Source organism: Diplotaxodon limnothrissa, linkage group LG18, assembly GCF_057381915.1.
Source record: "Diplotaxodon limnothrissa isolate DT_005_m linkage group LG18, D_limnothrissa_male_GT1.1, whole genome shotgun sequence".
Taxonomy (NCBI): domain Eukaryota; kingdom Metazoa; phylum Chordata; class Actinopteri; order Cichliformes; family Cichlidae; genus Diplotaxodon; species Diplotaxodon limnothrissa.
In genome coordinates, this window is record NC_140613.1 from 3,752,388 (window position 1) to 3,777,693 (window position 25,306).

The window sequence follows — 25,306 nt, forward strand, 5'->3', positions numbered from 1 at the left end:
AACAACTTTGCAGCACAGCTCAGACTGTAACTCCCAGATGTAACCCATCAGATGCGTCGTCTCTCCACAAATACTGCTTGGAGTTTATACCGATGTTACACGAATGACAACCTCTCCCGAATCACTGTCCTGGCTGAGGTTGTTTCGGGCTACCATTCTGTGGCAAAAGGGTGCCAAACACAGGCAAGTCCATGGATGTGATCCCAGCTGGGTCGGGTGTAAGGGGCCGCTGGGCCCAAAAGTGGCCAAAGGCAACCAAAGTGTCCTGGGGGCCAGCGAAGAGTGACCAGTGCTTGTGTCCTCCATGTCCTTGGTCTTGTCATAGCTTTGAACATCCCAGTGGAGGTTCACTGCTCGCCAGCGCAGAAACACGTTGTACACTGCTGCCCCCTCGTGGATGATCAAGCCTGTTATGATGACAGCAATTGACACATTTATAGGAATTTTGATTTTAGGCAGTTTGTCATGACCAACTTTCAGGAAATCTTTACTGTAAGGTTTTCTAAGTGCTTGAATTGAAGGCAACTCGATTTCTTTTCCAAGTAGTTGAAGACATTTCACCTCTCATCTGAAAGCTCTAGCAGCTGATGGGAAGTCCCACATATTCAAACTGTAGTGGTGTTGGTGCCTTGCTGACTGTCCTGAGTGCTGTCGATCTACCTGGTAATCATGTGAGCCATTATGGTCACGTGAGCCAAGGTGCGAATTCTTAAATGTCTTCACCAACTTAAAAAGTAGTCCAGTTGCCTTCAACTTGAGCACATAGAACTACCACGACCTGGATGACTGTTAACCTGCACAGACAGATATAAAATATTTTGCAAGTATTTTGTCTTTTTGTTTCCTCTTACATATTTCATCTTTCCTCACTTTAAAGTTGCCCTTCTCTCCTTCTCTTCCAACAACATCTATAAACTATTTGCTGAGAAAGCTGTTTTATTTTTTGTGTGTGGATCTAGAGTAACACCAAAGCCTTTGTTGATTTTAAAGGCTGAACGTGGCTTTTTATATGCATGTTAGAGGAAATCTGAAGGGAAATGGATTTTCTGTATGCTCCACTGACAAAAAACCCCAGTGGAGTGGTAGATGAGTGACAAATTTAGGGATACCCTGCCTCCCTAAATTGGAAAAATACATAAAAACCTTTTTAGTGTTTGTACTGTCTGCTCAGAAGGTGGTATTTTATGTTGTTGTTTTTTCTAGTGATTTATTGTGTAACCCAACCTAAGGTGGCTGTGACATTTCTTGACAACAGAGAGCGGTTGTCAAGAAATCAGTGTTGGAAAGGTTCAGTCTGCTAACATGGCTACAACAAAAAACTGAAGAGAAATACTCCCTTGGATATGCTCAGTACTATTATGAGATAGCATGAAACTGACTGTGAATGAATCAAAAACACAGGAGTGCATTATTTTCTTGGCACCATAAATTATAAAGAGGTCCAGCATTATTCTGAGAGATGAACTTTTAGACTGCTAATCTTAGAAACCTTTCATATTTGTGAAACTAATTTGTAGCACCGACTGCTAAAAAGATCATTTACAGTCATTTATGTCCTGCAAACAAGGGCGGAGCATCGACATTATCTCACCAGTCAAAACTGACACAAGTATGATGGCAAAAAACTGCATCGTATATAAACACATGATGACACAGTTTCAACGTACAACAGACCAAGAACGATCATTTAAACAACCCGTTCATGTGTCTGTGTTAGTTCTCTGTCATCCAGATCACCGTAGTCTTAAGGGCTTGAAAAAAGGAGACAACTGGACTGAACTGGTAACTGAAGAAGGCTCTTGGATGACTCCATTAAGCTACTGGGAAACTTCAGCAGCCTGCCTGATCTGAACCTAAACGGTCTTCTATTGTTGGACTTCTCTGCCAACCACCGATTGTCCATGACACACACCACAGTGACCAATTTTACAATCATATTATCAGACCTGCGCTCATGTATACGTACTGACACTCATTCAGTACAGTGACTCATGGTCTCCGCAGAAAGACACTGTCATTTTGAATCTCTTAGCGATTAAATGGCTTTCATGTCTTCCTCTTCTCACAAGCCTAAATGTTTTATTTCTTTCATTTTGTTTTTGTTTATGAAATGCTAATATAAAATAATTATTGAATAAAAACTTTATTTGTACTAAAGAAGTCCAAGAAAGACAGACACCAAGTCCCTGCACAACTTTTCATTTTGTAATTACTTTTCAGTACATGAAAAATTATTAAAGTTTTGGTACCACGATGCAATAAATAAGCAAACTAGAGATCTGCAGTGTGCAAGCTGTTATTTTTCTTTTCCCACGTATTGACTCATATTTCAGCACAGCACCTGTCCCATTTTCTGGTGTAGATGTGCATGTATCATATCCTATTTTGATATACCTTTATTAGTCCCACAAGGGGAAATTTCATATTATATCCTATTTTAGGAATTACTTTTCAACCAATTTAGATGTTGAGAAAAATATTATTTATAATCCTATTTGACAGAAAATCTTTAAGATGGCAAAGAAATATTTGCTAAAATACTGAACTGATCACTAAACTGTGGTTCCAAGGCTGTTCATACTTTAGTCGATAACCTCAAAGCACAATGCAGTATTTTTTTGCCCGAGATCATACACTGTCCGTGAAGTGTAAAGTGGATCTTGGAGTCTTAGGAAGGATTTATGGTCTGTCCAACGTGTATATTGGATGGTTGGATAACAAAAACCCAACAGCTCTGACTCATAGGGGGAATCATTTCTCAGACTTTCCACACTCACTTCACGTTGTGATCGTCCAGCTTTGCAGAGGTGAGAGGAGACCTGAGCACTGAGTACTGACTGTACTTTCTAGCTCTGTTGCCCTCAGCCAACCACCCCCTCACTCTGTCCTCAGAACAGCTAAACACGTTTAAGAGCATATCTGAGGAATGAGTTTATAAAGACACTGATTTTAAGCACTGAAATTTAGGCCTATGTTTAGGAATTTTTGTTATACAAGTACATTTGAGATCAAATGCTCTGCTTGAAACTAGAATTGTTGCCTTGTGGTGTCATGCCTTTGTCAAAAAGTCAGATACATCCACGTCTGAGTTTCAGGGAATTTCCTAAAAGTTACACATTGCCACGACAGAGAGTCAGCCACATCAACAAAGCACAGGTGTTTGGTGTGCAGCCGCATGCCCATTCTCACCTACACAGACCAGGTCCATGAAGCCATACATGCCGTAGCAGATCTGGAAGAGGACATCGCGACGCTGCCAGGTGGCCTGAGGGCTGAGCGCCGACCAGAGCAGCCAGGAGATGCTGGCTACAAGGAAGAGAGAGCCCAGGAACACCGCAATGATCTGCACCTTCTCCACCAGGGTAATGGTGATGGACTGCCACTGCACAAAGAACAGAGGCAATACATTAAATACACACTTTGACTTTAAAGACTTTGTTTATATTTTAGCAAGAGTTAAGATAAAGTAAGATCTTTATTTATCCCGTGGGAAATTCTTTTGTCATGACAACCTAATCAAAACAGTATTTTTGCTCCATGTCGGATCAATCTGCAGCACCACAAAATTCGGATGCCCGACCTGTGTTAATCAAATACATAAATAAAGGAGGGCCTTTCCACAGTATCATGTCAGTGTGACAAGGCAGTCCGAGTCCCATTTTTATGATTAAAAACAATGTTGGACTTATTAATGCATTATTGAATATATAATTATATCCATCCATCTGTTCATTCCATGCATCTGTCAATCAATCCGTCCATTTTCAGAAAGCAGCAGCCTAATCAGAGAAGCCCAGCCCTCCCTGTCCCACCTCTCGATGATATTAATCTCTTGGTCACTGCTCAAAGTTCAGTGTGAGGGTGGGACTGGAGCTCAACCAGTAAACTGTAGTGAAGCGAGTTCTTCTCACTCATCTGTCTACACTACAACAAACTAGTACAGTGTATATCTAAATAATATTAAACAATATAATAAGTTGTTAATTGTGCTAAAATAATTTTTAATTATTATTTTTTTTTTTTTAGTTTGGGCAAAATGACCTGACTTGACCCTTAAATGTCTTACAATGGTTTTGTCCACCTCTTACCGTTCCCTAAAAGACATTGTTTTCTATATCTACCATACAGCGAAGCATAAACAGTCTGGATGTTTTTTTGTCACCTCATTTAAATAATCCTGGTAACAGGTACTAGACATAATTGTGCCCACTATCATGTCTGGGAGGAAGGTGATTTTTTCTTTTCCTTTTCTTTAAAAAATGGAAATAACACAGTGGTCTCACTGAAAGCTGAGTTTTCAAGGTATGTTATGGTGATGAGCACTCTGTAAAAACAAAAGAATCAATAGGAATACACTAATCATACACATTTCACTGCAGGTTGAGATGCGCTGAAGCGAAGTGTGTGTGTGTGTGTGTTGGCTTCAATGACTTGGTCTCTTAGAACAGCGGTCTCCAATCTTTTTTGCGCCACAGACCGGTTTATGCCCGACAATATTTTCATGGACCGGCCTTTAAGGTGTCGCGGATAAATACAACAAAATAAAACTAGTACCGGTACCGAAAAAAAGAAAATGTATTCATAACACACGTGAAAAGACCCAGGAAAACAGAGTAAACGATAAAAACGCTAACAAAATAACGCTGAAAACCGATAAAAAGCCTGAAAACCCTACATTTCACACCTGAGCCTCAACTCTCGCGGCCCGGTACCAAACGACTCACGGACCGGTACCGGTCCGAGGCCCGGGGGTTGGGGACCGCTGTCTTAGAATACATTTAGTTGTATCTGTGTTAAGGATCACCTTGTTTTATCCCCCCTCTCAGTCTTCTGACCGTCCATTTCGCCAAGAAACGCGTCTAAAGTTTATTTATACATAAGCATGAGGCCAGCAGGCATGAACCCTGTGGACACTGCTGCGAGGCAGAGAGATTATCCACTATGTGATTGGTGAACTCTGGCAGTTCTTTCAGCTCATATCCGGTTTCTATATTATTGCGGGTCAATACAACTATTCATACCACCAGAATACTCCCCACAGTCCGCCACTGAGCGCAGGGATAATTACTACACTCGTTTTATTTGGCGATAACAGAGGCGGAATTGCACAAAACCACCCTGTGAGGACCAAAAAACACAATGAGAAACCATTATCCCCCTAAATTGTGCTTTTATTTTAGACAACGCTATGTGCAGCAGTAGCTGTGAACAGTTCACCAACAACGATTTGAAAACAACACAGCAGTTTATGTTAGTTTATACAGCCTCGTGTGATTTTAAATGATGCCTAACAAAGAAATAGAATATTTTCATACAGCAGAAAAACGTGACGTCATGTTCTGTTCGAAACGAGAAGCCACAAAACGGAGCCGCGAAAACACCTCGAAAGATTTTAAGTTGTCTGGTTGTTGTACACAGAGTTTTTTCTTAGCCTTCCTTTTATTATACAACTATCAGTTAAGAAAAGCCTGAAAGGAAGCGAGAGAAGCGCGCAGAAAACCCTCCACCGAGATGGTAAACACTCAAACACTCCACTCACTAACTTGCTGCATATAACTACTTTTATTAAGTATAACAAAGCAGCTTCGAATGATATCAGTGCAGTGATGTGGGGAGGCTCACAAGACAGACCTGCTAAAAGTGACCTTAAATATGCATCATTATGCATCAGATTCAAACATGCATAACAGAATGCATCAGTGTCGCACTGTACTGCGCTACTTTAAATTGGTCATTTTGCATCTTTTCAAATTTTAACTGCTTTCAAATAGGCTGCACGCTTGAAAATAGCTTGGTGTTCATGCATTGTCAGTATGGTAATAATGCACTGGGGTTTGATCTCAGAGGGCATTTTTACATAACTTGGGACTTTAGGACTGCACCCTGTGCATGCGCAATCTGGTCCAATCTCGGAAACTAAGCATTAGACTGATTTCACAGTTTTAAGCTCACATAGCCTACACACGTGTGCCACAGTCCTGCTAATATAAAAATCTATGTATCAAAATAAAAATGGGCCTCTTTATTCACCCTAAAGTCAGTGCTTTGCTTAGTAGAAAATAAAACTGCACCAAAATAAACCTGCTTTTTTTTTTTTTTTTTTTTTACATGGTGCCACATTCCTGTTAATTAAAACATATTTGCATACAAATAAGGTGTGTAGTCAGGTGACTTTAGCTTGTCTCATTCAAGAAAAATATAACGTTTTTAACTCCATTCATTGCACCTGCATAATGGACATGACTAAATCTCGTTGCAAAGGACTCCGAAAAAATTCATGGATGTTTAACATTCCAATATTGTACACCGATTGTGTGTGCTAATGGAAAACTAAAGTGAAGTTTGAAGGGTTGCAGTTTTAAAACAAGAGAATAAAGGTGGTGCACTAAAGCAAATGTAAAAGTGACTTCCACAGAGCCATTTAACAGTAGGAGGAGGGCTGGGGGTGGTCCAGAACGGCACAGAGAGGCAACACATGCCTAATACAAGAATAAAATACTCTGTAAAGTTACTCTGTAAAAAGCAAAATTCCTGCGTTTAAAAAATCTTGCTTGAGTAAAAACTTAAAAAATATTATCAGAGAAATAAAATAAGCCTGATTTTATTTATCCCAAAGGTTGGGAAACTACTGTCTTGATATTGTACAGATACAATTACAGATAATTACAGACACCAAAACATGAAAACCAATGTTGCTCAGTAAAGATAAAAAACATATGAATTTAAAATCTAAATATAGTATAATAAGGAGTTTAAATCTAAACTGAATACAGGTAATTTGGTGGTAAAGGTTTTCTTTAAGTGTCCTTGTGGGAGTATAGTGAAAAAAATGAAAGTAAGAAGATTTAAAATAAGTTAAAAACTGCAGTAGATGTTGTTAGGCAGTCATCTTTGTAGCAACATTCTTGGTAGTATTTGTGATTTGTTATTTATGTTTCTTTGAAGACACAAAGTAGGATGAAAAGACTGTCACTGAGCTGGAGTAAACTCCTGAGCAGGATACGAAAAGTAAGGAAAACACAAGAGGCACAAAATGTAATTAATGTGATGCAACTTCTGCTAAGTTATATATTTATATATATATTTTGTATACATATGTAAACAAAAACCTGAGTGAAAGAGCCTGTCATCTCCTCTGTCCAACAGGCTATAGCCAACCTAACTAGAAGGACCTACACATGGCTGGATAAACACATTAACCAAAACAGGACGAGGAACTCTGACAGACGAAAATACAAAGAAATGACCAAACAGTTCAAGACTACCCTGAAAACATGCTACAAGAATGACAAAGTCTCCAAAAAGGAGATGAGGATGGCCAAGAAGCAGTGGAAGGAGGCCATGAAGAAAGTAAAAAAGGAGGACAAAAGGAGGGAAAAACTATGGAGCTCAATCAATAACAATAAGAAAACAGAAAATAGGAGAATGGAGAGGGAGATACCAGAAAGTACAGAATAAACTTTTGAATAAAAATACTTGGAAACAGAAGATTGTTGACAACGAGCAGATGACTGAAGCTGCACGATGCTCATTTCAGAAGAAAAGACTTAAGGCGGACTTTGTGGACAGAAACTAAAGCTCTGCTGAGCCTCAGCTGTGTGTTTGTTCAGTCTGCCAGTGACTCAACTCCCATCTGGAGCGAACAGATATGAAAAGGCCTGAATGTTCTTCAGTGAGAGAAACGATCCAGAATGCAGATATTTTAAGCCTCAGGAGTCTCTGTCTGTTCAGGCTTTTGAAAGAAAGAACGACTGCAGGAATCCTGATGCTCCAAAATGACAGCAGTGACGTGAAGTGGCACCAGAAACACACAGCAGGTTCATACTCAACGCTGCATCCATCTCAAGCTACCAAAAGCAGCCATCGCTGTCTCTGTTTTCATCAATAAAAAATTCTGTACTTGATTACTTTAAGAGAAGAGACATTTTCTTTAAGTTTAGCTGAGCAAAAAAAAAAGAGCAATAGAGGCAAAAATATCTCAGTTATAGATTTCTATAATTCAGAAAGATCACAGCTGTCACTGGATACTGGTTACACATCTTTTCTCTTTTTTTTTTTTTTTTTGTGTCCCGTTTGGATCTTTAGCCATCAGAATTGTTGTCTTAAGGCCAAGAAAGATGCCAAGCGGATTTATTTTACCAAGTGGATCATCATGGCCTTGCCATATTGGTCCATTTGATTGACCTTGGTTATAATTATGCATTTATTTTATTTTCGGTTGCTACAAACGGGACAGACATGACTGGGGGATAGGACAGGGAGAAAGAATGAAAGAAAGAGAGGGAGAGAAAGAAAACCAGAGGGGAGAAGAGACGGTGAGAAGGGGGGGAAGAAAGAAAGAAAAACAAACAAAACACCTGGATCACCTGTATGGAGAAAAAAAAACTGAAGAGAAAGCAAACAAAAAAAGAGCAAAATAATAAATACAGCACCATCACAATAAACGAGCTAGCAGTAGATAACAGTAGATACTAAATATTAAACGATATTGTGCAGCACGCAAGACAGACAGCGCACAATGTGCTTTGAGGCAGCAGCCAAGAAAGCTGTAGTCCTTGTCTGTGAACACCCGTGTGTACACCTACACATCTTTTCTCTAATGTCACACCATCCGTTTGTTAACCAAGCTTTCTCTTAACAACTTCTACTCTGAAACCTATAGGTTCTCTTTATTATTGAGTGCTAAACTTTCTCTTAAAGCTAGCAATCTTGGTTAGCGAGTTGCATCCACACAGAGAATTAACTTCTTCTATAGTCTGTACCACGCAGCAAGATATGCTATTTATCAGACAGTGACACTGAAAATACAAAACAGAAACACAGTTCAGAGGTTCAATTCAGCGACTCAAATAAGCAGAGATTAAGCCTACGAGATATCAATGGGCTACAGCCGCCCATATCAGCAGCACATCTGTCAATCAAAACAGCCACATTTCAACTATAGACCAAACTCTAAATGGGTTATTTAAAAAAATATCCTTGTACTGTTTTTATTTAAAAAGCACTGTTGTGGCACAGCACGAAGGTCCTGAGTTCAATTCCACCATCAGGCCGGGGTCTTTCTGTGTGGAGTTTGCATGTTCTCCCCGTGTTTGCGTGGGTTCCGTCCGGGTACTCCGGCTTCCTCCCACCGTCCAAAGACATGCAGCTTGTGGGGATAGGTTAACTGATTAATCCAAATTGCCCATAGGTGTTAATACGGAAGTGAATGTGAGCGCAAATGGTTGTCTGTCTCTGTGTTAGCCCTGTGACAGACTGGCGACCTGTCCAGGGTGTACCCCGCCTCTAGCCCTATGACAGCTGGGATAGGCTCCAGCACCCCCCGTGACCCTGAAAAGGATAAGCGGAAGCGAATGGATGGATGGATGTTTCTATAAAAGGGAAAATCAAAAGCATTTTTGGACCGTGCTGTGTTCAGTTCTGCTGTAAATTTTGCCATTTTAATGTCAGCTCATCAAATATATGCTGACATGTTTCAGTCTAAGAACTAAAGTGGTAAAGCAACTGCTTATTACAGCCATCACTAGTGCTCAAGTCTTTCAAATTTCTAGCAATGTAACCGGAGTAAATCTTTTTGAGGGCTACTATTTCAAGTGGATACTGAGATTCAACTAAAGCTAGAAATGTTAATTATGTGCGTCTGTCTGGTGAGGCTGCATTACTTATTATTGACTTCAGCGACTACATCATTGTCATATTTAAACCCTCCATCCAACTTTTTAACTGCTTAATCATGGCAGGCCCGAGACAGATTACACCAGATCAAACCCAGGGTACACCTTCAAACCAAATGCCTTTTTGCTGTAACAGGTACTCCAGTTCTTTTATATTTCTTGGTTTAAGAATACCAACATTATATGTTTGCATTGACCTTCTCTGTTATTTCAGCCCTGACTGCAGCATTGTGTATTTCCAGCTATGGATCTGATGTGTCATTGTGGTTGAAGCTGTGTAACTGCTGCTAAAAAAAATCCGTCTAGTTTATAATCTAAAGTTTTTGCAAAACAACTCTGCATCTGAAGGGTTAAATCCTACTTTGAAAAAGGTCAAGATTCATCCACTTATTTCTACTTTCTGTGCACAATGAGTCACTGAACTGCAATTAGAGGCGCTTATTTAAACGTCATTACGGAGAAAAGTGTGCATCATCATCATCATAGGATAAGTGCACTTCCACATTTGGGTTCTGAGTATGACTTTAAGCCAACATTTTACAAGAGCAGCTCTAACAGACGCAGGTGGGTTTATCTGTTGTCAGCTTGCCAGTGAAATGGCTTTTTACCAGTTTGGCTCCGTGAGGCTGTTTTTACTCCAACTGAGAAGCTGTGAATATTTCTGAGCATAAATCCAACTGATGGGTCGATAACATCAGTGACTGTAAAAACAATTTCTAGTTAATGCCCCTATAATAATTTAGAGAGCATGCTTAGTGGGGGCAAATTGTAACCTCGACGGTAGTAAAAAGCAGTTAAAAAAAGGCGGACAGGAAACAAATGGCTGCAGTTTGGTGGCATGTGTCATTTTTAGCCTCTTAAAACTACAAATCTCAGAGAGCATTTTGTTTTGGAAAAAAGAGCACTCGCTTTTTCAATCATATCCATGTGCACTGAATTGGCAGTTACCAAAAAAATCATCAGTTACTCCATAATGTGACTGTTTGGTATAATCATGCAGAGCAGCAAAGGACTGCTGAAGGTCTCCAAAACAGCTGCTGTTTTCAACGTTAATGGGGTAAAAAGAAAAAAAAAACATGACAGGATCTTTTAGCTCAAAATTGTATATTAAAAATAACAGTCATCGAAATGACCCTGAAACATCTGTTTTTTGATGTACTCTGTCCTTTCCACACAGTTTGCAAGTATGAAGACTGAAGAATCTCATTTAGAAATTAGTGAAGTGGAATGACCTTATTAGACAGTTAAAATAAACCAGAAACCACCTTTTATGTGGTTTTTACCTCTGCCACAGAAAACCATGAAAAACCAATGTGAGATATTCTATTTGTTCAGTTCATGAACAGGATTTGGCCATATGTTTTTAACAAGACGTTAAGAATGACTTTGAAACTCATAAGGAAGTATACTTTGTGCATGCAGCACATATGTTGTCAAGAGTCTCCAGGGGAAAGAATATGGAGTTTAGAAAAACCAACAACCTTTGTATTTTGACCCGTATCATGTTCTTTTTCTTACCCTAACCTAACAGTTTTATTAACATGAGGCCGGGCATTGTCGAACAACAGAAAGAACCCAGGACTCACTGCACCCGCATGAGGTCTGACAGTGGGTCTAAGGTTTTCATGGCAGTCAGGTTGCTGTTTGAGCATAACACTGTCCATGGCTTCTCCAGATCCTTTTTATGTCTGTCACATATGCTCACACTGAACCTGCTTTCATCTGTAAAAAGCACAGGGATTTACCAACTCTAGTATTCAACTGGCATTCACAAATGCCTACCTGTGCAACCTCTACAGGGCCCAGGCATTGCCAGTTGACTCAAGGCACTTTAAATTGTAAGGCGAAGACTCTACAGGGGTCTCGAACTCAAGTCCTCAAGGGCCGCTGTCCTGAAACTTTTCCATATGTCCTTGCTGCAACACACCTGAAGACGATTTGTAGGTTATTAGCAAGACTATAGAACTTGAATGCATGCTGAGGTGGCAACAGGGACACATGGAAAAATTTCAGGACACTGGACCTCAAGGACTGGCGTTTGAGACCTTTCCTCACCAATAATATAAAGAAAACAGAGAAAACCCCCAAAATCATATGATTTCCCTTTGAGCAAGCTATTAAGTAGTGACACTGACCTAGCCAAATGCTAAAACTAGTGAAACCATCAGAAAAGATGAGGAGGGACAAAGCGTCAGTGGCCTCCACCTATTAAACCAGTCTTGCTTTGGCGGTTGTGTCATTGTTGCCCCTGAAAAAATGAATTCAGGAAAACCAAAATAATTGGAAGTACTTGACCAAGAATGAAAAAAGGAAAATTCACATGATGAAACAGCACTCTGCTCTCCTACACTACTAGCTTATCCCAGCCTACACTAAGCATAGAGCAGGGTACCATGGAAAAGTTGGCAGGGCAAACACAGAGAAACAGACAACCATTTATACTTATATTCACACCTCAGGCCAAAAAAAGAATAACCAATTAACATGTATGTCTTTGGACTGAGGGAAGAAACTACTTGGAGAGAAGCCACACAGGCACAGGGAGAACATGCAAACGCCACACCCTCCAGCAGGTTTAAACCCAGGCTTGCTGTAAGCAAGTCCTAAGCACTGCCCCACTGAACAGCCCTTTCACAAATACATATCAAATTTATTTAAAATGTCACACACAAAATGTATGCAGTGTAATTATTTATTTATGTGGTCAGCTAACATCTTCCATATCTCCATTGTATATAATGACTGCCACTTTTCCTGAACCTTAACTAAGCAGTTTTAGTTGCACAAATCTACCCAAACCTTAATCATAGAGGTAGAAGTTTAGAAAAGGCAAACAAATCTATTTTGTCATTCCATTTGGAGGACTTTGTATTATTTTTCATAACAAGTAACTGACTCACAAACAGTTAGTGCCTTTCCTAAAAGCCCCTTAAACCCCTTTTGGGTTGTGTGTGTTAAATTTAAAAGTTTTAAAGACACTAAACAACAAAACCAAACAAAAGCCTAGAAAAATAACTCAATTTAATCTGTTTGTTAAATAATCCATGGTTGGACCTTTCATGGCTTTAATTATGCATTTCTCTATTGAGTTATTTTAAAAGTTGTTACTGCTATCATAATAAAGAGAGAACAGTTAAGTCTGAAAGTGAGGCAACCTTCAGCAGAGGGTAAATACTCTGCCTTTCAGCAGTATTATACCTGCCATGGTCTCTTCAGATTGATGGCGATCACCTGGAAACGGTAGCAGCACAGCTCGCAGGTCCAGCAGCCCCGTTCGCTGATCCACTTCAGCAGGCACTGCTGGTGGGTATACCGCACTGAGCCGTCACACCTGCATGGGTTCAACAAGTCCCCCTGGAGACCAGAGAGTGGGCAAAGGTCAAACGTAAACAGAGATAAATTTTAAGGGAGGGGACAAACTGACACAAATACACAAATACAGTTTAGACCAGAGCTGTCAAATTCATTTTACATCGAGGGCCACGCACAACACGCAAGGTCCCTGGACCTTATGTTTGACACCACTGGTTTATATGTTAAATGATTGAGGATGGATTAAAAATCATTCCAATCATGTCAAAGAGATAGTTTAGCTTATCCAGCTGTAGCTTGAAACTAACTACTAAATAGCTAGACTATCTTCATGACGACTGATGCAGAGATGATTTCTGATTAGTCTAGCCTCAATTGTTCATCAATAATACTCACAGTGAAAGAAAAAGCAAGTGCAAGTTCCAAGAGCAACTGTTTATTTACTGTCACTTCCATGCCATGGGCAGCTTGAGGTCCTTTGTCACTTTTTTGAGTTTTATCACCCGTCTCCAAGGTAAATGGGGAAGAGTCTGAAGAAGTTAAAGGTCTGATTAAACTTAAATACCATTTGTAGGCATTTCAGTCTAAAGCAGCTTAGACCGAGTGCAAATTCTAGGAGCAACTGCTGATACCTGTGCTAAAATACTACAGTTTTTGCTGGAGCATTGACTTTAAATGCTATATCCAAAGTTTCATCCTACCAAGCTATAAAGTATGATAAAACTTTGAGACCTTTCTCATTACTTGTGCAGTACTCACTGGTGCACCAGGCACACACAATTTTTGTGATTTCGTCCTGTTTATTAGGACTTTACATCCTCAAACCTCTGCTTAGATATCTGTTATTGCACGGCATCTTTAAGCATGTTAGCATCAGCAAAAACAAATGTGAGGATCAGTGCATAAACTCTAATACACCTCTTCTTTGTAGTTGTGTGACATCACCTTTAATTTTCTTGGTTAGTTATCATGAGTAATGAAACATTTTCAATCTCTGAAATATCATTCTGTGACATCACTGGTAAGAGATGCCACATGATGGCATAACATCATTCCCTAATGATGTTGCCTATTTGAGGTTGAGGCAAGAGGCCCACAGCCTACTGACTGCCTAGCAACAGGTAAAAAGCCCCAAATTTGAACATGCTTCTGCATCCGACCTGAAATCTAACACAAATCTAATTACTCACCAGCAGGGGTCAACTCCTGTGATTGCAAAAACAAGTCATATCTGTTCCACTGACATCCCAAGGACTCACTGACCACTGAGAGATTTCAAAGACAGTCCAAAAGATCAGTGTATCTGATGTCATCCAAAAGTTGGCAATGATTGATGATTGGATCGTTGGCTGCACCAATGACGGCATGCTCATTAGCTAACAACTTGTGCCTTTTCAGCAAACCCTGGAAAATCTTCCTTTCTGATTCGAGTAATGACCATAATTTATTTTTACTAAAAAATATACCATTATGTTTCATTTATATGATTCAAAAACGATGACTGAGCCAATAACGCAACAGGAAAATGTTTACTGAGATTGAAGCCAAAGAGCTATTGTTTGATAGACTTTTATTCATCTGGATAAAAGTTGTATAGCCCATGGAGTCTTCCCTTAAGGCAAACGGGTTTTAGTATTCAAACCTGGAAGCTATGTTCATATACAAAGTGACTTTATCCATTAGTCTGTGGTTGCAGATAATGAAACTGATAGAGCATTTTTCTCTCCTTCTTTGTACAAGGTTCACGATATGAACTTGTGTTTCACAATCACTCTGCAAACCCTGCATATGGTAATGCAAAAGCAGCAAACAAAACCTGGAGCTATACTTGCTTGACATTCATATCTTGTCTCGTGTTCTTATCGTTTTGGCTACTCTCTGTAGTACCAGTGATAAATTAAACCTCAGACTCTTTTCAGGAACGGAGAGAAACTATCTGCTTTCGGTTTAATATTGGAGCTGTCTGTCCAATATTAATCTTCTATCCATTTCATGGTCCATGTGTCATCTTTCCTATCATCCAAAAATTCTTGTTTTCAGGCCTCAGTTTGGCCTTTTATCCCAACATGTCATACATCAAAGAAAACACACGGCTTGTTCACCAGAGGCCCTTACCAGCATCGCTCAGATCAATGACCATTTCTCAAAGCTACAACACTTACGGATATTAACGGTGGGATGCAGCCTGACATTAATCATTACAGCCGCATCTATTTGTTCCGATGGGTTCTTTTCTTTTTTCTTCCTCTAGGCATTCCTCAAGCAGCCATTACTGCAGCTTTGACCTGCTGGCTGGGCTGTGAGTGGCATATTAATAGTATATTAAGGTCAGTGGTCAGAGAGCTCATTTTTCATCATGTCATATTAACCTTGTGGGTTTAAAAGGACCTCGGAGGCTTTCGCTTGAATGAACTGATGCAGGTCAGCTATGCACTGAAGCAGAGATTGATAAAGCCAACTTCAAGGATAATTTGAATAAGTCAGAGAATTCTCTAAAGGGGCTCTCTGAAAACAGTGCACTTATTTTAGTAACACAAGGTCGTTCCATTGAGAAGTACACAAGGTCAGAAAATAATGTAAACTATTTGTGTATTTCTTTTCCAGCTGAACATTAAAGAAACATCTATAAAGAGACGATCGTTAATGATGAGCATTGATAACATTTTATTGATTTTCCTTATCATTCCCTTCTTCCTTATTAATTCCTGATCAAGTTTCTCTGTGGGAAACTTGCACAGGTGTTCAGCATCAGTGTTGCGATTTATCAACAACTCACATATTAGTGAATCTGAACTGACTGAAGAAATAGAGCAGAAAAAGGGACTCAGTTTATGAAAAGCTCCATGGTCATGAATATGGGTGTCTGGGTCAACCGATACTGGGCTTGGTGACTAATAATGGCATATTGATAAGCAATCAATTCACCTGTGTTCTAATCTCGGGGCATGCCAGTGTCACAGCAGTCCACACTGTGCCTTAATGCACCGGCAATAACAATATTGCAGGGTCTGACATAACCAATGGTTTGGCACCAGTAAAAAAATTATGTTGGGCGAGTTGATCAGCCAGCTGCTGTTCGGGATTATTTTTCCACCAACTGAAATTAACCTTCACTTAATAGTATTTTCATAGAAAAGTACAATTAAAATCTTTCATCAAGCCACCTATTCATGTAGTTTAAACATGAAAAAGTAACCTTGAGGTGCTCCCGTCCTCTTTGTTCTGCAGAACAGTAGCACAACTGAATTAATAAGATGTTAAAATGTCTATATGCAGATTAAATGCATTATTAGGCTTTTTAAATCATTTGGCAGCATTTGTTGGAGGCTGGCATTAACCACCCCATCGCTCTCTAGAATTAACACCTTTATGTTATGCTGAGTTTGAAGTTGTGTAGCAGTAGTGATCTTTGTGTTTTTCTTTTGTTTCCACTTTCTGAATAATTTCCCCTTTATACTTTCATTTTCATTTTGGGTCAAGGATCAAAAACTAGATGGTTGGGTTCCGGACCAAATGTTGCTTTGTGTTAAAATAGCCTCGTTCACATTGATAAATGATGAGTTGGGACTGACAGCCCTATTTCACCGATGCCATAACCACAACGCCCAAGGACACTTTGTAGTGCACACTAGCAGCTTTGACAAAACGGCACTGTTTTATGTTGAGGGAAGGAAAACGGCCTGGGTGTCAGTGGTTGATATTTATCTGTTTTGGCCCATCCTTTTGCACTGTCAAATATCCTGATGAGAGTTAAGCTTTAAAGCATTTTTATTGTATGATAAAAATTGCAATACAAATTTTCTGTCTGCAGACACAGAGAGAGGAAGTAAACAAGCAGGAAAATATCAGTACTGGGATCTGATACTGGTTAAATTTGTGTTTGTTTTGCATTCAGAAATAAAATTTCACTGGTGCACAATAAACTTACACTTCATTGTTTTACAACGCACAACAAATGAGAATCATGACAGTATTGATAAGAGGAACTGACAAGCTCACACTTACCCCAGAGCAGATTTGGAAGTATATGATCAAGTGTAAAAATCACGTCTCATAATTTGACTTTATCAAATAGCAGTCCATTTCAACAAACTATTACCACTGACCATGAAAACTGATTCATTGGAAATGGAGTGTGACAAAATTTGAAAATAAAAGCATATTGATTACAGTGTTGAGTTTTACTTGCTGTGTGAGTACAAAACTTACACAGAAAATGCAAAGAAAGAGTTACTTAGTGTCAGCAATCAATATAAGCATATAAAAATAATCTATAATAATTTATAAAATAATGTAATAATGCATCAACATCTTGCTTAGCCTGCTGACTACCAGCTGCAAAATCAATTAAATCTCGGGGAGCTGGTTTATCTTAGCGGATTCAAGATCATTTTAAATGACCTGGAAGCTGCTTCTGCAGACTTAGTGCTTCCCCTGTTGGACCTGAGCTAGGTTCACTTATTCTCATATTTCACATTTTCTTAGTTTTGAAGTTTATCATTTTGTGATATCTCTTTGTTGCACACATTTGTGTGCACTGCTGTTTGTTTATTTTTGTGTGTGTATTATAATTGAATGTAACTGAGCTGACAGAGCTACCTATTTTGACCTGGACACCAACAACATCTCAAGAGTCTGACTTTCCAGGATAAATAACAATAAATTGTATATGAGATTTTAAATAAAATGCTCCGCATAATCGGTAATCCATAAAGGACTCGTATATTTTGCTTCTGTGTGCACCTCTGTCTATTATTATTACCATGGGGAGGATAACAGCGAGAGAAAAATTGAGCAGTCACAAATGAAACTATATGAAAAATAAAGCCCACACAGCAGCGCGGGGTGTTCAATCACAAAAAACGATTTAATGTCAAAGTCATCATTAAGGCCTTTAGGGGCTGAAGTGCTCAGTGTGTATATACAGCAGAGTTCAAGTTTTAGGAGCAAAGAGTTTATATCTCCCACTCTGGGTGGATGTTTTATTGCCTCAATACCCACATATCTGAAAGAGGAAGTGTTGCACTTTGTCTAAGTGTACATCCACAGCACTAGATGTCTGTGATAGTGCTGCTGTGTTCAACTGTACAAACTAGTGTGTATTAATCCACACTGAGGTGTGTATACAATGTAAAGCTTGCTTAATGTTGTATTTTTTTCCAATGAGTTGGTGGTTAAATGAGTTATAATAGTTGGCAATGAGCACCTGGGTAATTTCCAGATGAGGAAATGTCAGGGTGATGCAGGGGAAGGTCTGCTCAGCTGAGAGGGCCCTTACAGCGCGTTTGAGTGGGCTGAGAAAAACAATTGTTAAGAACTAGATCTGTTTCACAAATAATGCCAGGCTTCTTTGATTATACTCTTCACAGCCTCAAATGCCAGTAAATACTGCGTGGCATAAACAATTCCTTGTTCTCCTTCTTTAGATTTGTAATGATAAGGTATTCAGCTCGAGATATGTTTAAAAAAACATGAGGCTTTTTTAATCAGAGCCTCTTTGAATCCTCTCTGTCTGAGGCTTTTTTAAAGCATCTTAGCTTTGGTGTGAAAGACCTCATTACAGATGTAGATCTTGTAATTCTGCTCTGAACCGAGAAACAGGAAGATTTTTCTTAAGAGACATTGGATTATATGATTAAAGCTTTGATACATATAAGCTTGGGGAATAAACACGTTTTTAGCTGGATGAGTGGATTTACCTGATGAGTGAAGATATTTTTGCTATCATGGCCGCTCCTAATCATGTCTGTGTGGTATAGTCTTGCTATTAAATGGTCCTCGAGTTATGATTAATTTGTCAAAAAAACAAACAAACAACAAAATCCAACTTCATTGCAAATTTTCACTCTAACCCTTCAACCATATTGCAAGCTCTGCGTTAGACAATGTATTTCTTATGTAGCTGGACCTTGTGTTAGTAGCTAAACATTTAGAGTAAACCTTGAAGGGGGCTATTTTTTTTCTTACTCTCTGTCATATTCATACTGTTACAATGGTGGGTGCTAATATTAAAAAAAAAAAACATGTCCAAAAGTTTGAATAAGGAAGTAAGCACATCAGTGCAAATACACCCCCCAAAGTCAGAAGCTCAAAACAAAAGCTCTAAACACCGTTTTTTCACCTTTGCTGATGTCAGTGAGAGCAGATATGCCTAATGAAGGTAATCTATAGCACTGCTTTGATTGTCTGAGTGAGACCCAGTATAAAACAAATAAAAAGCCACTCTAGTACATTCCAAGAATACACTTTTGGAGTTGGGAATGAACACAATATGCTTCACATTAGAAAATCGTTATTTAAACCATGATAAGAAAAACAGCAATGTTCTCATGTCATTCATGGCACTCTTATAGCTTTTTAGTGCGGCTTTTAAGAAACACTTTCATAATCAAATGGTGTTTACAGTGCAGATGAAAGCTCCAAATAAACAAGTTCATGTCACTGACGATGCCACCTCAAGGCCTGCGTATACACTTGTTGTGCAGTCAGGCAAATGCAAATGTAACATTTAAAATAAATGGAAAATCGAGGGCTTTTTATTCAGTTGTTCTGGGGAGCTCAAGTAAACAGTCTGATGATTGTTAAAGAGTAAACAATGCAACAAAGTTTCTTTAAAAAGGCAGTAAATGAATCTAGAGCTTGTGAAAGAACTGCCATAATAAAAGATATAAAACTGCTCAAGGCCTAAAGCTTTATTTGCTCTGGAGCTTTTCACAGGAACACTCGATCTTTAGATTGAGGAATAAGCAATGGAGGAAAAATCTCCAGAAAACTTTAGTGAGTAGACCAAAGGTAAAGAATTTCAGTAATTTGCAATACAACAGCTATAACTCCCTTTAAGATTTTATCTAGTTTTCCACTACTTTGGTTTGATAATTGTGTTTATATATCATAGGCCAACCCTGATTGGCTCGTTTCCCGCTCTGCAGTCCTCTTTTAAACTATACACTCATCAAATTCTATAATTTTAGTCCACCTAACAGCCCTTTGGGGCACCCTTTACCCACTGACGATTGTTATGACATGTGGTTTAAAGCTCCAGAAAAATCCCATGTAGCAGCAGCACATGTCAACTGCTGTTTGAGTGAAATATCAAGCAGATCTATTAAACAAACAAATGAGAAGTTCTCAGTGTGTTCAATACATCTGCTGGTGGATTAGCCCGAAAGCTGCAGAAAATGTGTAAAATTAGACCCCAAGTTGTGGTTGTTTTTTTTCAGCTCCTCTTTCCAAAATTAAGATAAACTACAATCATTAGCCTGGACTGTTGAATGAACAAAATAGCACTGGTTTCTGAAAGGAAGGTGGTATGGAAGATGTCAGAGTATGGCTTAAACCAATCAATCCAAAGACTGGAAGAGGATTTTTATGGTGTTTACGGCACATTTTCACTCTATCTGCCGAGACATGAATATTTAAAATGTTAAATGTCTGTTTTGCAATTTGCTTGATAACTGGTGAGCTTGCCCAGCCTGTGGCCGTGTATCAAAATCAAATATCAGTCTGGACCCGGGGGCAGCATTATTAGATTAACTCTGCTAATAGGCTGTAGCCCACGTTCAGAAGACAGGATATTCACTTAGGCATTTACTGCCCTTACTCCCCTCTTCCCTTAAGCTCCAGCAGGGATGTATCGTCCCTCATCAGCCATCACTGTCACGAGCCCAAAAGGCCTGCAGAGTGTCAGGTTTCAGAGCCAGTAGGACAATGTCCATTTGTCCCTGCAGGTCCACATCAGTCCATTCACCTCCAGGAAAACATGCAGACAGTTAGACTGATGCATCGCTTCAGGGAAAATATTTATTATTAATGGCCTATGATTCAGTCACTGTCATCCCCCTCTGTTACGATGAAGGAGCTGCAGTTTTCTGTGTACGGGTGGAAGGACTCACCAGTTTAATCTTAGTTTCATCTATAACAGGAGCTTGTAATGTAATGTAATATTATACTGGACTTCATTCATGATCTACATGCTGCCTCCACCCTTACAAAAATAATGCTCAGCATGTTTATCTTTTATCTGCTTTTATTTCTCAGTTTATTGTGTTTTAATGCATTTCTACAACCCATTTAAAGCACTGCTAATTTATTTGAGTGTTTGAAAGGCACTTTATACACAAACAGGATGTAAATAGTTTTGGAGCATCTAGCATCTCCTTCAAGAAAGCTGCTCTGAAATGAAGACTTTGATTTCTTAGTGTGTTTGTAAAGGAAGCAGCTAAACACAAAAACTGATTAATAGAAATGTTATTTGGATAAATTAGAGATTATTGACATGTGGCAGAAAGGTGTACTTAGCTGCTAACAATCCAAAATGCTAAACACTTTGAGTCCTTATGGAGGGATCTACCATCTTCTCTGCACTTTGAACAGTTTTCATTTAACCTTCCTGTTACAAAAATACAATAACAGAACTTTAGCCTCTGAACCTGGAACTTTTTATCATCCATTTTTCGTACTTTGGACCCTGCTCAGGATCTTGCATGAAGATCTGTTGATCTTTATTTTTGTAAACAAATAAAAGTTTGCTATTCTGTTGACTGTTTACTAAAATTCAGCCTTTCTGTCTGTATGTTTGGTTGATTTTTATTTATTTGTTATTGATAAAAATCATGGGTTGTGGGCTTGCACTATTTTGGCTTCTGAAATGAGGCATGTCTGAAAATAAACCAACCAGTGGAAATCTATGACATAGTACTAGCAATGTTTAGTCAATGTTCTTGTCTAGATGCACAAATTTGATTTACTTGAATAACTAAAGGTGTCCCAGAGGCTTCCATTTGAGGACATATTTTGTTTTATAATTTTAGAAGTTATCTTAATACTACAATAAAAATTATATTTCAGCAAGAATACATCTCTTTGCTGATGAGACTGTCATTTAAATTACACAAGTATTAGGGTATATGGATAAATGACAAGCTTTTCTTTATTGTACAAGTTGGCACTCTTATTAGAAAATACAATTTATAGATTTTGTTTTAATTGTTGAAAAAACTAACGTGGAAGCTATTTTGAGGATTGATGGTGATATTTGGTGATATAATGTATGTTCAAGCCACCTCCTCACTTTTATTGAACATTGATTCAGCATATTGCTCATCTGTACTTCTTTATTTATACAGATTTATTAGAGAAACAAAATCACCACTCACCACTGCATTCTTTAATCCTGGACATCAGTGACCACAGAGGAAACAGCACCGGTGTGTGTCTGTGTGTGCACGTGTGTGTGTGTGTCTAAACAGTTGCTTCTGATGTGCTGATGTTTTTGACAGATTTGGAGATTTCAAAACAGGATCTCACCAAACACCTTGGAAATGAAATACTTGCAGAAAGAACCAAACTTAAACATGCTTACATCTGTCTCTGGATTTAAAGGTGCCATGTAGTGAATGTCTGCATATCATGCATTTCATGTTGTACTTATTGCATTTTTAATACAATATGTTTATATTTTGTATGCCTGTCCTTTTTTCCTTGTGAACATTTTATCTCAGTGGGATTTCCTTATTAGATAAATAAATAAATAAAATTAACCCACACATTATCAACATCGTGTTGCCAGTACCACAACAGAGACACATTTTCCTCTAACTAAAGTGTGTGTGTGTATATAAGTACACACACTTTACAGTTATGTTTTTAAGCCTGTAATTCCAGTCAGTGGGATGAATAGTAAGGCTGGGATCCTTCATCCATAAAGGGATGAATTATTCAGTCTCAGTATGTAAAAACTTTAGTTTATTACTTGGTAAAAAGATAAATATTGGCAGCTTCTGACTTCATGTTATAACACAAACAACATTATGTAGGAACAGCTGTGTGCAGGCATTATAGACATGGGGGGAGTGGCATGTGGTTGGGTCAGTGTGGGGCGATCGTGGCTCAAGAGTTGGGAGTTCGCCTTGTAATCGGAAGGTTGCCGGTTCGAGCCCCGGCTTGGACAGTCTTGGTCGTTGTGTCCTTGGGCAAGACACTTCACCCGTTGCCTACTGGTGGTGGTCAGAGGGCCCGGTGGCGCCAGTGTCCGGCAGCCTCGCCTCTGTCAGTGCGCCCCAGGGTGGCTGTGGCTACATTGTAGCTTGCCATCACCAGTGTGTGAATGTGTGTGTGAATGGGTGGATGACAGGTTGTGTAAAGCGCTTTGGGGTCCTTAGGGACTAGAAAAGCGCTATACAAATACAGGCCATTTACCATTTACAGGCCATTTCAGGATTTTTTTGTTTTTTTAAACAGAACTGCAACAAGACACTGGGTTGTGTTTAGAAACTGCTTCAACTGCTTCAGCAGTACCAGTCTCATGACCTCAAGACTCCTTTCTAAGGCTACCTGTGCCTGAATTTTGTCACCTGCACTAAAAGTATAACAGTAGATATTGATGCTCACTGAATCTACTATAGCATTGCAGTATAAATGTGCTCTGAAAGCTACTGGAGTTAAGTTATACATCTATTACACCCTCAAAGGGCAAATATTATATAAGAGTTTGTGTTGGTGGGTACAAAATTTGTAAATGATAAATAAATGCCATGGTGGCTTTATCGGTTTTACATATATCATGTAGTCAAAATGTTAAAAGAAAAATGCTTTCTCCAAGTATATGTATGAGGAGCTGGCAGTGAAAATGGTTATGTTGCAACAGGTGTCTCACTGCAGTGGCCCCAGAGGACATCCAGTGCACACATTTAATAAAGAGCAGTGTTTGATGCCCTGATCAGGAATTAATCCTTTACTACTAAACACAGTAAGATCTGACAATTATTAACAAATACATTATAATATATAAAATCTTATACGTCACAATGCAGCTGTACTTTATGAGTTATGATACATTAATTAGTTAATTCATTAGAATGTAATAACTTAATGGAAATTAAATGGAAATTGACATTAATTAACTATGGGATTTAATTAATTACGATATGATTTTTTTTGTATCCACCGGTAAGTCAGTTGATGAATGGTAAAATATGACTGGCTCTTGAGGACTTCTAAAGAAGTACTTGTGCTCAGCTTTGGAATTGCTGCCCTTGGTGATTTCAGCACCACGGACAGCAGCAGGTCCGGCGTTACTGAACAAAACCTTTCCCTGTAACATCTCAGAGAATTAAAAAGCTCACACACTTTAAGCTTTCGGATTCTCTCTCTCTCTCTCTCTGTGTGTGTGTGTGTGTGTGTGTGTGTGTGTGTGTGTGTGTGTGTGTGTGTGTGTGTGTTTCTTTCTGATTGGCTCTCTGCGCTACTGAAATCCGTCCAACCAGGCCAGCCAGCAGGATATGAACTCAGCAGGTTTACCTAATTTTAATTAGAAGAGTTGCTACATTCAGCCAATCAGGGTCAAGCATTGCGAGGACCGAGCCCTCACCTTCAGTTTAATTCAACTTCGACCACTCACAAAACCGGGGCTGTTAATCTGCCAACACTACAAACACATTTGGTAACACAATCTTGGACACACATTGGTTGGCATCAGTAAGCTAAAAACCACATGTACCTGCTCTGCGCCTTGGAAGCAGATCCTGCAGCTGGGAGTGGGGATGCAGGTTTCGCTGCTGCAGTTTGAATGCATTGTCTGAGCCTTGCAAGAGCTCCCCCCGACAGCCCCGTCCTCACTGGAAAAATTCCCCTCGTTGTTCTCCACAGTGAATTTCTCTGTGTCACCCCCACACGCGTCCCTGCAGCTCCGGCCCTCCCGGCAGCCCTCTGCCCCCTCTCCCTCCTCTCCTCCCAAGGCTTCGTCCTCATCGTCGGGGTGCGGACGTCCTTGGAAGCCGTGAGGTTCGCTTTCCTCCCAGGTGTGGCGGTGAGGTATGGTGGTACCTCCACTCGCCTCCCCACACGCGGGACCCGCCTCTCCCTCCTCTGTGCTCATAATAAAATGAAAAGTCGAAAATAAATTGCATAGATGCCGCCCGACACGCTCACACAGTATCCACCACCACTGCGACGCAGGGACGCGATGCAGCCTTCAGGCTCCTTGATTACGGCGCTCTCGGCGAAAATAACTCCGCTCCGTGGCTTCCGAACCGAGCCGTGCACCTCCTGTAACGGAACCTACAGCGTGACAGCCTGGCAGAGCTGCAGTTGAGCCGCAGGAAGCTCACGATGCTGCTGCGGACCGTCGCTCGGCTGGAACCGCCTCATGCGCTCCGGAGACCCGGGGAGCATTTCCAAGCAGCCTCCATGCATCGCAACGAGACTCAGCCGTCCTGAAGCACCCAAATCCCCCTCTACCCTTCCTCCTCCTCCTCCGCCTCTTTAGTCCCCACCGATAAAGCCGATGGCAACAGAGTAGCGGCACGCAAACAATCTTCCGA

The 25,306-nt window shown here is 39.7% G+C and overlaps 1 protein-coding gene across 1 annotated transcript; it reads right to left on the reverse strand.

Moving 5' to 3' along the window:
- Positions 1 to 84: 84 nt before the first annotated feature.
- marchf11 (membrane-associated ring finger (C3HC4) 11) lies at positions 85 to 24,861 on the reverse strand. The gene is made up of 4 exons (XM_085378547.1): positions 24,484 to 24,861; positions 12,873 to 13,028; positions 3,190 to 3,382; positions 85 to 407 (listed from the first exon to the last, which is right to left on the reverse strand). The coding sequence occupies exons 1-4, from the start codon at positions 24,859 to 24,861 to the stop codon at positions 85 to 87; spliced, it is 1,050 nt and encodes a 349-aa protein (XP_085234673.1).
- Between the last annotated feature and the right edge of the window lie 445 nt (positions 24,862 to 25,306).

Bases quoted from the DNA above. Each gene is read 5' to 3' on its own strand.
- marchf11 (XM_085378547.1), bottom strand. From the start codon at position 24,861: ATGAGCACAGAGGAGGGAGAGGCGGGTCCCGCGTGTGGGGAGGCGAGT. The intron at 13,029-24,483 runs GTACATGTGGTT...TCTGGTCTCCAG, and splicing joins GCTTCCAAGGCGCAGAGCAG to GGGGACTTGTTGAACCCATG. The intron at 3,383-12,872 runs GTATAATACTGC...TTCTTTGTGCAG, and splicing joins ATCTGAAGAGACCATGGCAG to TGGCAGTCCATCACCATTAC.